This window comes from Thermoascus crustaceus (genome assembly GCF_041956765.1).
Source record: "Thermoascus crustaceus strain CBS 181.67 unplaced genomic scaffold VTN00scaffold_4, whole genome shotgun sequence".
NCBI lineage: Eukaryota > Fungi > Ascomycota > Eurotiomycetes > Eurotiales > Thermoascaceae > Thermoascus > Thermoascus crustaceus.
In genome coordinates, this window is record NW_027192530.1 from 2918605 (window position 1) to 2932256 (window position 13652).

General features: G+C 47.4%; 5 protein-coding genes and 1 non-coding gene across 6 annotated transcripts; 3 read left to right on the forward strand and 3 right to left on the reverse strand.

Moving 5' to 3' along the window:
• Positions 1 to 32: 32 nt before the first annotated feature.
• On the forward strand, positions 33 to 806 carry VTN00DRAFT_7558 (uncharacterized protein; the record flags this gene model as incomplete). The annotated part of the gene is made up of 1 exon (XM_069434314.1): positions 33 to 806. One exon carries the CDS (start codon positions 33 to 35, stop codon positions 804 to 806), a length of 774 nt encoding a protein of 257 aa, XP_069287608.1.
• A 744-nt stretch (positions 807 to 1550) lies between these two features.
• Positions 1551 to 1994, forward strand: VTN00DRAFT_7559 (uncharacterized protein; the record flags this gene model as incomplete). Its single annotated transcript, XM_069434315.1, has 2 exons — positions 1551 to 1784; positions 1848 to 1994. 2 exons carry the CDS (start codon positions 1551 to 1553, stop codon positions 1992 to 1994), a joined length of 381 nt encoding a protein of 126 aa, XP_069287609.1.
• Positions 1995 to 4299: 2305 nt separating this feature from the next.
• Positions 4300 to 5251, forward strand: VTN00DRAFT_7560 (uncharacterized protein; the record flags this gene model as incomplete). The annotated part of the gene is made up of 2 exons (XM_069434317.1): positions 4300 to 5008; positions 5067 to 5251. The coding sequence occupies 2 exons, from the start codon at positions 4300 to 4302 to the stop codon at positions 5249 to 5251; spliced, it is 894 nt and encodes a 297-aa protein (XP_069287610.1).
• Positions 5252 to 6988: 1737 nt separating this feature from the next.
• VTN00DRAFT_7561 (uncharacterized protein) lies at positions 6989 to 7607 on the reverse strand (the record flags this gene model as incomplete). Its single annotated transcript, XM_069434318.1, has 3 exons — positions 6989 to 7085; positions 7156 to 7370; positions 7422 to 7607. 3 exons carry the CDS (start codon positions 7605 to 7607, stop codon positions 6989 to 6991), a joined length of 498 nt encoding a protein of 165 aa, XP_069287611.1.
• A 3233-nt stretch (positions 7608 to 10840) lies between these two features.
• Positions 10841 to 10933, reverse strand: VTN00DRAFT_t126. The gene has a single exon. It is a non-coding gene; the product is annotated as a tRNA-Phe (tRNA).
• Positions 10934 to 11020: 87 nt separating this feature from the next.
• On the reverse strand, positions 11021 to 12827 carry VTN00DRAFT_7562 (uncharacterized protein; the record flags this gene model as incomplete). The annotated part of the gene is made up of 5 exons (XM_069434319.1): positions 11021 to 11288; positions 11438 to 11799; positions 11875 to 12275; positions 12376 to 12586; positions 12651 to 12827. 5 exons carry the CDS (start codon positions 12825 to 12827, stop codon positions 11021 to 11023), a joined length of 1419 nt encoding a protein of 472 aa, XP_069287612.1.
• Positions 12828 to 13652: the final 825 nt, after the last annotated feature.

Genomic DNA, 13652 nt, shown 5'->3' on the forward strand with positions numbered 1-13652 from the left:
ATCGAGGAATAGGCCCCGGGCAGGCCCTAGCCATGCAGACCCATGAGGCAGCCCGGAACCTTCAGGCGCGGGCCGGCAAACCACTATTCAATGGGTCCCCGGGCGACAAAGGCATCGAGGGGAATGAGCAGGCGGATCAAGCAGCCAGGCGGGCAGCAGCCAGATCCCCGCAGGGGGGCTCTGGGGAGCTGTCGCTGGCCTATGCCCGCAGGAGCTGCACAGAAGTCATGAAGGCCCGGAGGCAGAGCTGGCTGGCTCAGGCCCTAGCCCGCAGGTCCCGAAGGACCCAGAGAGCCTACCGGCCCCAACAGGGGTGGAAGCAGGACCCTGTCGCGGCGGCAGCACCCAAGAAGATAGCTAGCCGCTATTTTCAACTCAAGACAGGACATGCTGCTATAGGGACCTATCTAAAGCGGATACAAGCTCAAGAGTCAGAGGCTTGCAGGGGCTGCCAGGCCCCTAAGGAGTCCATCCGTCACCTACTGTTTGAATGCAGGCAGTGGCGGAGACAGCGGGGAACCCTCTACCAAGCCCTGGATAGGGTGGGTGTGGCAATACCTACTGCAGCAGAGGATCACCCAGAAGGCCAATTACTAGGGCACCCCAAAGCCACAAAAGCTCTGCTACAAATCCTAGCAGACACTACAGTAGGCTGCCCCCCATGGGATCTGGCCCAGGCAGCAGATAGGGCCCGGAAGGATGATGAATGGGGATTGGAAGCCCTAGAGGAAGCGGAAAAAAATTGGAGATGGATAATAGATAGGGGCAGCCTGGGAACTGACCGGGTGACGCCCATACTGGTTTGAAAACAAGGAGAGCCTATAGAGCTCAAAAGCCCTATGTAGATAGGCAGTCTAGGGCGAGGAAAAGGTCAAGAATGATCATAGATGGGGGTCTAGCCCCAGGGACTAGATAGGGGCAATAATTCTCACTCTGAACTACAAGTTCAGAATGAGAATTGCAGCCCAGGGGTCAGGGTCTATCATAGCCGGAAGGCTCCATATGGACGTTAAACTTGATTAATAATAATAATAATAATAATATTCCACCTTTAGATGCCTATTCCTGAGGTCGGCGCCAAGTCATGTACTACCAGATCTATTGACGGAGTAGATCTTCCGTCAGTCTAAGCCCCACAGGGTTATACACGTTCCGGGGTACTATGGTACTGTCCACTTAGGAGTGTTTCTGCTGTATTATTGTGGAGTACCTGTCACTGAGTGGCTTGATACTACTTTACCAAAGCTTTTGGTTACACACAGTCCTTGACCGAGTCACCTAGGTAGTAGCTTGCTGCCTTTCTATATTGTGACTTGAGCTGACTTTATTTGAGGTCTATTGAAATATCAGCGAATTTAGTGGTTCTTCATGATGTTGTTCAATCAGACATTCCTTTTAAGTTCAATCTTTTTCCTGTCAACTGTGGCAGGAACTCCTCTGGAGAACCGGGACCTGGCATTGTCCCTGCCCCTCCAGCCCAAGTCCCACAATCTCGAATATGCTGAGACCGGTCTCGAGAAACGGGAGAATTGTTCCACGCTCGAACAGTCATGAGCGCTATTGGTACTATCAGCGAAGCTGTTGTCTATGCCACCTTTGGAGGGACAGTGACTATATGTGTGCAGACGCAAAAACGCGAGGCATTGCGAGGAAATACCTCCGGGTTGCCTCTCTTTTTTCCGATATCAAAATGGTTTGGCGCTAGTTCTGTCCCCAATATTAAGCAGTCCATGGCCGCATTTCTGATAGACATCCTCGATAAGGAGGGACTCTCCTACAGCGCTGTTGAGGACATGACTCCCCACATGCAAGCAAGATATGCCTCAGACGACTGACAGCAGCTCAAGTCGAATGTGAAGGGTCCTGTTTACGAGAATGCCACAGTGCAATTCAGTGTCTTCGACTTTGGCGACGGGGAGGGTCATCTCTACTGCCCCATGGATGTCAACAGTGGAGGTCACCCCAATGGCTCCTCGTCTACAACCCCTCTCTAAACACGCGACAGTCGGGGGCGGCTTCAAAATCTCCTACACGACTCCCATAAATACAGAAGATCAGGTCAGTTGTCCTGTCTAAGATCCAGCTCGAAGTACCTGGTAATAAGAGGGAGGCGTCTACCTAATACTAAAACAGTAATAATAGTACTAGTTCAAAAGTCTTCCAGCATATCATTTTGCAGCCTATTTTCAGTATGATTATGGGTCCTGACATCGTCCCTGCTCTTCCGCCCTACGTCCCGCGACCTCGAATTTACTGGAACTGATCTCCTTGTGAAGCGGGAGAACGGCCGCACGTTCGACGCAGTTATCAGTTGAATTTGCACTAGCAGCACGTTGGCACTCTTGGAAGGCCCACTACTCTATATGTGTGCAAAATTGACGGCTCCACCCTCTGCCACTAAATGTACTCTCCAGTTGTCTACGGCTTTGCCGCGAAATTTTTTTTTTTTGGTTTCTTAAATGGGATGGTATTGCTGGTACTTCCGCCCAGGATACACCAGTTCACAGCTGTGTTTCTAGATGATGAGCGACTCGCACAGCACCATCGAGGATGGGCCCCCCACCTGCAAGCGAAATATGCTTTAGACGAACAGCAGCCACTCGAGGCTACGAGTGCAAAAAGGTCCTGTTTAGGACAATGCCACAGTCGACTTCAGCGTCGTCGAGTTTGGCGATGGGGAAGGTCATCTCCACCTCTCAAAAAAATGTTATTAATGATTACACGTTGCTGAGGATACACCAGCCTCGTCAAGGCGGGTCATGCAGCCAAAATTTACTGGCGCTTGACACCCGGGATTAGAGGATATAGTTTGAACCATGAATCTGTGGATATCTGCGCTGGCATGGATTGTTTTTATATATGCACATGTAGGTACTCGCCGCAAAGCTAGAGAAGCGGGGTAATTAGCTAACTTAAGAGCTAGCACTATTAAGCAGCGTTTACAGGTGCAAATATGTCCTGTGCATGCGTTCCCAGTCATAGTGAGAAGAAAAATCGATCCATTATAGTCATAGCCCTCATAAAACAGCCAATGGACAGGAAACGAAGACAGCAGAAGAGACCAGATCTGTCCCTCTAATTCCGTTTTTACTAATCTCGGGTCTCTGACGAAGTTTGATGTTGTTGTGGTTTTCACGTATCGATTTGCTTTCATCCATTACCTATGATAAGCATTGATATACACAGTACTCCACACTTACGTTATTTTAGCATACCAACCCCTCATTCTTCGCATGAGCCTCATAACTGGCCGGGCCGTGAAGAAGATAATCGTCGCGCCTCCTTGAATTTGAGCACTAGCAAAGGTTGACGTGTCGGCTCTTCTCCCAAGACTATTGGTCTAGAAAGCTTGGTTAGAAGATGCAGCCTGATACTAACTACACTAGCTCCCAAATTCCGTGCCGATGTACATACATAAGCTCACACCATACATCTGTACACGCAGAGACAGGCACTCCAGTATCCTCAAGTTTAAACCCTGCTGCAGTTATTGGAGCTAAGCTCATATCCACAGACCTGTTAGCATGCTGGCCGAAATGTTCCCGCCAGGTCATCTCTATCGTCTCAATTGGTTGCGCGCCCTCGACTATCAAATAGGTATCCCCGTCTGGCGGCGCCCCTCGCAGTCCGCAAACAGAGCACATTTCGTTTCCCATTTTGCTTTCCCAGGAGAATACCACAGCCATCTGGCATCCAGAGCAATGGCCGCGCCTGTACCCAGCAATTGTCTGGATCCTACATTTGCTTTCAGTCCAATGGATACATACTTAGATTGTTTCCAGTATGCTGCTAGCCTCAGATACAACTGGACTAGCCTCGCAAAGAATGGTACCTTTTGGGGCATGATTGACGCCTGCGTAGAGCAGTACTGCGAAAATCCAATTCCGGTTCTAGGAGGATGTCCTTTCAGTGGAATACACGACATCTACACTCCTGTGACGTTGGATTCGATGCAATGGTATAGCATTTCGTTGTGTTGGAACATCAGATCCACATTCAATCCTGACATCGGAGGCGTTGGTGTACGGCCCAGCAATTTACATATTCTTGTGTCTGTTCACTGACCACCGGCTGCATCATCAGGTTTTAATATCGTATTACATACAATGGGGAATTACGGTCTACCTCTGTCTCTCTATTTGGTTTCTCAGAGCACTTCCTATCATTGTGCGGACTTTCCTGAATTGGCTGTCGCACGATGCAGCGGCGCGCACAAGGCTACTGCAGAAGAAATTCTCGCACCATCTGGCCATTCTTACGACTACTATGATCGAATTTCAAGAGACCCAATGCTTCTTCATGCTGGCAAACCAGGCTGCCGTTATTGTCTCCTCATCCTCGGGCGCAAAACTTTTCGAAGTAGAAAGCCTGGAGCAGCTGTACGCAAACCTATACATTTCCCAGATCATCACGGTTGCCGGCATCCTTCCGGTTGCGTTAATCACGTTCCGTCTGCACAGAGCAGGAATGAATTCGCGGTATATTCTCATCCTCTCCGCTATCACAATCGTGACGTCAAATGTGGCACTGTTTATGAACCGCTCAACGTCGGTAACCGACACTTTCCAGCGGTTACAGCGTTTACAGCAGTTTCCACAGAAGTTGGAAAAATGCGGTTTCAATCCACCCCCGCTTGTGTACTGCGTAAACCCAATTGTGGTGTGGTTTCATGACATTGTCAATAGCGTGTCCGTCCAGCTCATGGACATACCTTGTCTCGTCATCTTCGCATTGGCCCTGATCTATCAAGCTATTCAGAGATATCTGTCAAACAGGATGGAGACAGAGTATGGACAGCTCAAACGCTTTCTAACTTCGCCATGGGTCAGAGCGCTTCGAGTCTTCGTAAAATTGGTGATTAACGGCTACTTAATCATGGCTAAATGCTTCTACTTTTTCTTCCTCTTTTCGTTAAGGGGGATTGATTTCACTTCGTGGAGTTTTGGACAGATCGTCGCTGTAACTATTTGGGCTCCTGTCATTTTCAAGTACATATACTGGACTGCTTGTAAGTTTGGAGTTCCGACCTCTTCTTTTATTTTATGCCCCTTCTAATGGCCTTCTAGTCGGCACAGCAGCTTATTCCTCCACCCGCGTGGCCCTTCCATATATAATCACCAAAGCAGAAACACAGGACATTTTGGACAACACAGAAATAGGGAACGTTGTAGAAAACACAGAAAGAGAGGAAGTTGTGGACAACAACGGAGATATCCGATCCACGGATATCATAACCCACCACTTCCCTTGAAACAATGTGATTCCAGACGTTCATGCAAAACAGATGAATGGAACTAATCTTGAGGTTACTGCCCGAACTAGAACAAGAAAAGGTTCAGCTAGCGGACACAATAGATAGATTTTATGTGACATGGAAGGTATATAAAAAGTTCGACATGAAGTGTGGATATGATTTAGGTTTGACAGAGAAGATCCAGTCAAAGCTTGTCAAGTATGATAAAAGTACAGTATGTACATACATTACCCCCTATAAGGTGTCCAGCCGTAAACAATTCCTCTCTATTATATGATGAAGTTCTATAGAAGGTTATGTTGAATATAGCCAAATCATCCCTCGGTGCCGCAGTCTTCCTATCCACAGTTAGTTGCCAAAACCTTTATTACCCAGGGTCCCCCGTCCAAGTCGTCTATCTCGCTCCTGATAAGATTGCTGGCAGTAGCTCGCTGGTAAAAATGCCCAAGCAAGCCTAGCTAGTGGAATGGCGCGAGGTACTACTAATCTCGTAGTGCACAAGTGAGGTTATGCTTATAACAGTGTCAAAGGCGTCTGTTCATTAGCGACGTCGGGGATAATAGTAGGTGGTTTGGAGGCCGCCATGTGAGTACATCCTAGAAGCACACAATTCTCACTACTTGCAGTATTCCACCTAATTATCCTCTGTCTAGGTGGAGATGCTTTAGGGTCCGAATTGCTTAAATGCGACGCTGTCCATTCATATCAGAGACAGTGAAGACTGCACTGTTAGGGCTATTCCTGCCTGCATCGGTCTGTATGGTAGTTGAGGTCCTACCTACCTATTTGGGCAGTTGGCATCATGAAAATTGTTACCGGATGGAAGGAACAATTCAAGGTCCCCTGTCCTACTTAAACCGTCTACCACCCACTTTTATTCTTTCTCCTCTACCTATCCTCCATGCTCTTTGCAGCCTCCTCTACCATTGACACTACTGAAGCAATCTGCTTCATCTTGTCCATTGTGGCTCCATATTGACCCTTTCTGAGTTTGCTGCATCTCATACCTACCTAACCTAAGGTTTGCCGCTGTGGGATCCCTCCAAGGCCCCTTCGATCTATCGAACAACCTTCCTTGATACGAAACACAACTACCAACAGGGGTCCCCAAGTATGGATGGAAGAGCCTCAGGGCTTGTAACGCAAAGGACGTTTGTGGAGGAGATAATGAACACTGGAGAGAACACAGATAACAACCGTACTGACTAAAATAGCGGACAGTAGCCACAATGAAGATGCTGGCGTCTTGTTTTTTTGTGCCACGCCAGAGGCGTAGGTTCTGTACTATATTCCTGTATCTTTTCTTCTACATGTATTGGCTGCGAATCGGCGGCCAACCCACAGCTCGCACAATTGATGCGAAGCCTGCCGCAAATTTATGGTATAGTTAGTTTAGATAGATTGCTTCAACTCTGTGTTCCTCAACGGTCTATGTATGTTCATGTACTTTCATGGGAGTCGTTATAATAAGAGGTAATGGAAACTTGAACTGCGACATTCTTAGAGGGACATCACTACTTACCTTCTACCTACCTAGGTATGTTAACAGAATTTTCTCTGGCAGCCTTCTTCAAGTTGCATCTCACTACAATATCGGCTTTAATGGTAATTGTAATGGTCATTCAGATTACATCTGTTGTAGCATCGGCCAAACGTCCACTTTGTCCCTGAAGCACTAACCAACGAGTCGTGCTTTGGTTCTTCCCTTCGTACAAAGCATGATGTATGAACATGTCAGAGGTGGAGAGCTTGGTTTCCATCTCCTACACCGCCTCTCACGCGTAGGCCTGGCGAGCGTATGTCCGATTCCATAACGCAGACGATATCTCCACTGCGACCAGGAAGAAAGCGAATAGAGAAACTCATTATCATCATCGGGATCAAGAATCGAAAATCCATACAGTGCCTTGGTAAGAAATCGACGAACGTAGCTCAGACCGAACTTCGTGTAAGGAACATCATCTTCGATAAAGTTCCGCAACTGCGGCAGTCCCCGATGCTGAATCAGATCTTCGTCCTGGCCGGGCCACAGGATCTTCTTCCCCATATTGGCCCTGAGGCACTCGACAAGGAGATAGCAGATGCATTTACATTCCTCGACTTCGAACGGCTCGTACTGCATCCAGAACAGCTCCTGTGCTTATAACCGCTCTTCCCAGTGTGTGACGTGACCGGTATCGCACGAGTCATCACCCGGCTGGTGGAAGAGCTCCGCGAACAGCTGGAAACGGCGCATGCGGAAGTTTATCGGCTCCACGTCCTGGGAGAAATGGAAGAAGTTCCCATTCTCTTGACGCGAAAACACCCGGATGCAGAATTCAAGAAAGAACTCCGCATCGAGTGTACTCGCCATGTAGTCGAGAGATGCCAGGGTACGGGGTATACTTGCCGGTGGGGTGCCTCTAGGATCTGCCTTCCACTCCAGGTGACAATCGAGAAATTCTTCCAATTCCTCCTTATCCTAAGGGCCTGCGGAACGGGCGGGAATAATCGCATACAGGTATTGTCGGAGCTCTTCGTGCAATGACCGGTTTAGGATTGTCCTTATTATGCCGCGGAAGGAGGCTGAGAATGCTGGGGCTAGCCAGGGGAAGGCTATTAGTAGCCTTTGCAGTGCTGCAAGGTCATCCAGACTGGCCATGATCATGGCGTGTATTTCCTCCTGAAGGTCGAGGAAACTGGTGCAATAGGTGCATAAGCGCTTATTGCTGGTAAGAGCTATTTCTTCGTGAAGACAAGTACTACCTAGGTAACTTGGAATAACTGGGATCGTACCAGATAGACAAAATGTAGGGTTCTTACTGATGTAGTATTTGAACTGTACGCCGATGTCCTGATTGTCAAGGAGGATAGTGGTCAGATGTCAAGACAGCACGCAAGCAGTTGCAGTAATTTATATTGAAGGGAATCAGAGCGCCCATAGTTTGTGAAAGCTAATGAATCACTGATGCCTAGGTACCTACCTACCCTGGCTGCCAACCGACAAATGGAAGAATCATTGGTAGATCCTTTGGAAATTGCTCGAGTTTCCAAAGAAGAATCTACCTAATGCAGTATATGTTAAAAGTAAGACGGCTTTCTTCAAATTTTCCAAGGGACAAGCACCAAAGTCGGATCCTTAGTTAGAATAGTACCCCGGCTCTGAGATTACAGTTCCAAGGTCGTTTAGGTAGAAATAACAATAAATGACATAGATAATACGCCATGAAAAAGAATTTCTTCAAGTCATGAATCTTGGGCAGATTTCTCACTTTCAGGATAAGTCTGACCGTGAGAATCCAGATTTATAAACTTTCAAAGACTACGCGCTGATAGGGTAGCATTTCACATCGCGTCAAAGCTTGCTTTTCATGCCTTCAAACATCGATAGTCGATTTCAACATCACACAGCCTGACTTGCAGATTTTTCAAGAGCACGCTGATATAACGTAATCCACAAGCGACCCGGCCAGCCCATCCGCGTCCGCGTCTCCTATATAATTTTAGAGAATCCAACGCGTCACAATGCCACCAAATTCGCGTGCGAATTCAAAAAAAAGGGTTAAGCAAGAGGGGAGAATCCTATTGGCTATTTCTGCTATAAAAATTCAGAGAATTCACTGAATACTCGCAAAGCAGCACGCTTATATGGTGTGCCTCGTTCCACCCTACAAGACCGACTTCGCGGCTCGATTATGAAGACTGAACGACGTGCCAATGGGCATAAATTGACAGTTACTGAAGAGGATGCCCTTGTACAATGGATAATCTCTATGGATAGATGCGGTGCACCTCCTCGGTCAGCCTCTGTTCAAGATATGGCAAACATTCTTCTTTCTGAACGTGGTCCGTCAACTATTCAACATTATGTTGGCAAGAACTGAGTTTACAACTTTATAAATCGCCATGAAGAGCTGAGAACCAGATATTCACAAAGATACAATCATGAACGCGCTAAATGTGAAGATCTAAAGAAAATCCATGAATGGTTTGAGCGTGTCAAAGCACTATCACACAATACGGCATTCTTGAAGAAGGCATCTACAATTTTGATAAGACAGGCTTTGCAATGGGTCTAATTTCTACTGCAAAGGTGATTACTATAGCAGAGACCAATGGTTGTCCAGCTCTTATACAACCTGGCGATCGTGAATGGGTCACAGTCATTAAATCAGTCAATTCAGCTGGATGGACTCTACCACCATGTATTATCTGTAAAGCAAAGACACATCTACAGGCCTGGTATGAGAATGAGGCTTTGCCACACGACTGGAGAATTGAGATAAGTCCTAATGGATTGACTACTGATGAGATTGGAATCTTATGGCTTCAAAACCACTTTATTCCCTATACAAATGCCTGTACAAAAGGGAAATATCATATATTGATTCTTGATGGGCATGAAAGCCATCTAACTCCTCAATTTAATCAGATCTGCAGCCAAAGCAATATTATACCAATTTGCATGCTATCACACTCATCCTATATCTTACAGCCTCTTGATGTTGGCTGTTTTGCAGTTCTGAAGTGCTTATATGGCCACTAGTAGAGGAAAGCATGGCTTGGAATCAATCACATTGACAAGCTGGATTTGCTCACAGCATATCCTAAAGCTTGTTCAGAAGCTTTTAAATCAGAAAACATCAAGAATGGCTTTGCAGCAACTGGGCTTGTGCCATTCAATCCAGGAAAGGTTTTTATACAGCTCAATATACACCTCAAGACCCCTACTCCTCCTGGAAGCCGTTCTGGGAATCCACAGGCCAATTAGGTACTGGAAACACCTCACAATATTGTTGAATTGGAGCATCAAGCAACTGCAATCAAGGCCTTTCTAAAACAGTGTACACAGAGCCCTCCAAGCCCTACAGATGCAGCATTGAATCAGCTTATCAAGGGCTGTCAAATAGCCATGAATAGTGCTGTCCTTCTTGCAAAGGAAAATTGTGATTTACGCGCTGCAAATGAGAAACAAAAGCAGAAACACAAAAGATCAACCAATCAGCTATTTCATACAGGAGGTCTTTTAGTTCAGGAAGCTCAGAAGCTCATACAAAGTCAGAATCAGGTCCCTGAAACTCCAATTACTATGACTGCAGAGGCAGCTTCTCCGCCACATACACGTGCGCCGCCGAGGTGCAGCGAATGCCATATTCTAGGGCATAAGATACTGCAATGCCCGCAACGTATTGCATCTTAAGTAATTACATGCTGTTTTGGGTAGATACTAAAGCTTCAACTCTATATAGCGTTGCTGGCGCAGATGGGGTGGCCGGGTCGCTTGTGGATTACGTTAGTTACTTACTCGGATGACTCATTACTCAACACTAACTTACAGTGAATGTGTTGGAAAGCTTTGCGCGTCGCACGGCCGGTAATTCGACCATGGGGCGTATGTTGAAGGTCCTGCAGGGTTTTGAGGGTTGCGAATCGGCTATTTGGCTTGCAAGGCATGCAGCGTTGGAGACGATTTCAACAAGAGTAAGTTAACAAAATGAGAGGCTTTTCTTAACCGGTCGCAAATTATGACATAGTAAAATCGAAGGGCTAAAAAAGAAATCTAAAAAAGGATGTGGTGGGGAAAGAAAAAAAAAGAGAAAAAAGATATGCGACTTGCCTGGATCGAACAGGCGACCTTTAGATGGCAGGCTGAAGTTTTGACGCTTCAGTCTAACGCTCTCCCAACTGAGCTAAAGCCGCAATTGACAGGTCCTCCCTGGTAACGTCCTTTAGACTTTCCTTAGATACTTTACTAGAAGGCATCTGCGATACAACCTTCTTAAAGAGTCACTCGATTTTTTGGGTTCTATACATTAAGTGATTAAAAAAATCCTGCGGAAAAACTCCCTTCGGGTCCCACTCCCTCTTCAGCGCATGCAGGCGCTCTAACCGCCATGCACCCGGATACCGCTCATGGGCCGGCCGCTCGCGCGTGTGGTTTGGGAATGAGGCGATCTTTTCGGGATCCTCTTCACGGACGTGCCCGAGGAATTCCCGGGCGTAGTCTTCCGCGAGAGGGAAGGTTTCTGCGTCTTCGGTGAAGGGGAAGGCCATTCTGAGTATGATGTGGTTAGTACTTCTTTATATATCTGCGAACATATCTGCGTGGCTTCCATGGAAGAGTTGAAGCGGTTAAAGTAGAAATGGGGAGTTAGACATATTTCTCCTTGAAAATAAATAAAGGCGTGAAAGGAAAATACTTACACCCAAGCAGAGATATTCCGATGTCCCCAAGCCGTGCTTTCGTCAGGCACCTCCTGCATCCGTGACGGATTGTAAAAGGACGTCCCGACCATCGATTTCCTCAATTCTGGGTGTTTGTCAACCGCATCAGCGAAGAATCTGAATCCGTTCGCTAATTTTGTGGCGCTGATTTTCCGTCTTCCCGTAGAACTGAGGTACTTGTACCCTCCTTTCTTATCCAGATGATCTGTGCTGTCACTGATCTGATCGAATGAAATCCGGGTCTGCGTTTGGTTGACTGGGTTGAGATCGAAGAATGGTGCGAGGACATGACGGGCCTGCTCTTCAGGGCCAAAGAATTGGATGCTGATTTCAAGGAGGGCCTATGTATCAGCGGGTATCAGTTGTATATTCACTAGTATACCGATCCTGCGAAGATAGAGCGCCGATCTACATACCTTGAAATTCGGCGGAGGCGCCGCCATCAACGCCATCCCAATGAGTTCTCTCGGAAGCGTTTCTGAAACCCTCTCCAGCGTCTCCGCAACAGCTTGCACCTGCTCCTGTCCGTAGATGAATGTGAAGGTCCAGAACTTGCCATCCTCTGCGCCCAGCGTGCTCAGCGGGTGCAGCTTCACGGTGACCTCAGTGACGACACCAAACGCTTGTCCAGCTCCTTGTAGGGCCCAGAAAAGATCGGGGTTCTCCGTTGGGCTGGCGACGACGAGGCCGTGAGTTGCGGTGACGACTCGCGCTGAGAGGAAGTTGTCGATGCCCAGGCCGTGGATGGGGGAGATGGAGCTGAAGCCTCCGCCTAGCAGGGCGGGGATCACCCTTACAGACCGGGCATTTGAGGTTGCTGTTTGTATAATGCAGATCAGTGAGTGGATGACCGGACTCTAATGCAACAGGGTCTCTCCCCGGAAACTTCAAGAGGGGAGGAAAGATAAGATAGGTACCAATGCAGAACCCGGCCTCTGTGGCAGCGACATTGAGTTCCTTCGTCAGAACGCCGGCTTGGATCTTGACGGTGGCAGCCTCTTTGTCAATCTCAATAGCCTTCTGCAGGCTCAGGTCGAGGATAAACCCGTCCTGGCCGATCGTCGACCATAGACTGTGCCCGCCGCCGACGGGGACAAAGGGGATTGAGTGTTCAACTGCGTATTTGACCTGGAAGTAAACGCTTAGTTCTGAGCGGTGCACGCGGTTTATCCCGCTATTGTACTGTACATACAACAACAGCTACGTCTTGTTCAGTAGCGGCCTTGACAATCGCCGCGGGCGTCTGAAGCCCGACAGAGCTCCAACGGCGCAGATGATCTTTGAAAGCGTCGCTGTCTGGGTCCACGAGGATGGAGCAATTTGGTGAAAGACTCCCTTTCAGATCTTGGGATATTGTTGAAATTGACATGTTGACCCTGGTCCTGAACAACGGCTACCGACAATGTATGCAAATTATAATTACCAAGGTAGGTAAATATGTATATGAAGCGGAACTATTTACCAATTCATGCAACACACATCCCTCTGTCATCTTTATATACATACGAGTTCTCCGCAGGATTTGGTTACTGCTGTCGTTAAGATGTCATGTCAAGGGATTAGATCCGACCCCCAAAATTGAGGCGCAGATAAACTTCCACTTAAAGAACGGTCAGATCCTGAATTCTTGGCATGCGGGCTTGGTTGCCTGTCAACTCTATGGAGTAGGGAGTCTGGACCCTCTTTTAAGACAGAATAGGCAGATGCTGCGGCATGCGGAAGGTAGATTGCCACGAATTGGAACGTCCCTGCTAGGCTGGTATAGGTAGGTAAAAGGTGTACTCTGTGAATGTTATATCCCCACCACGTGCTAGAAGACCAGTGTCACAGATAACTTCTATTCTGGGTTATTAGGTACCTAAACTGTTAATAGTAGTTGTGTCTTGAGGATGTATTCATCACTTTTACGTGTTTTCAGGGAGGATCAACTAGGGCGCATGGAGAATATTGAATCGATAGAATACTACCTAACTTTCCTCCTATGGAGCCTATATTTCAGCCTGGTTGTTGTGGAAATAAGAGCAACACAGCAGGACAAGTTGCTGCATTGACTAGTAGATTGACGATACCTGTTCGTGATACCATGACACTTTTGAAACGGCCTAGCCTAGAAAAACTGGATCTCCAAGAGCGTGGCTGGATCTCTTGCTACTATTGTAAGAACCTTCCATTTGCTGAGACTTCTGTCCATTGT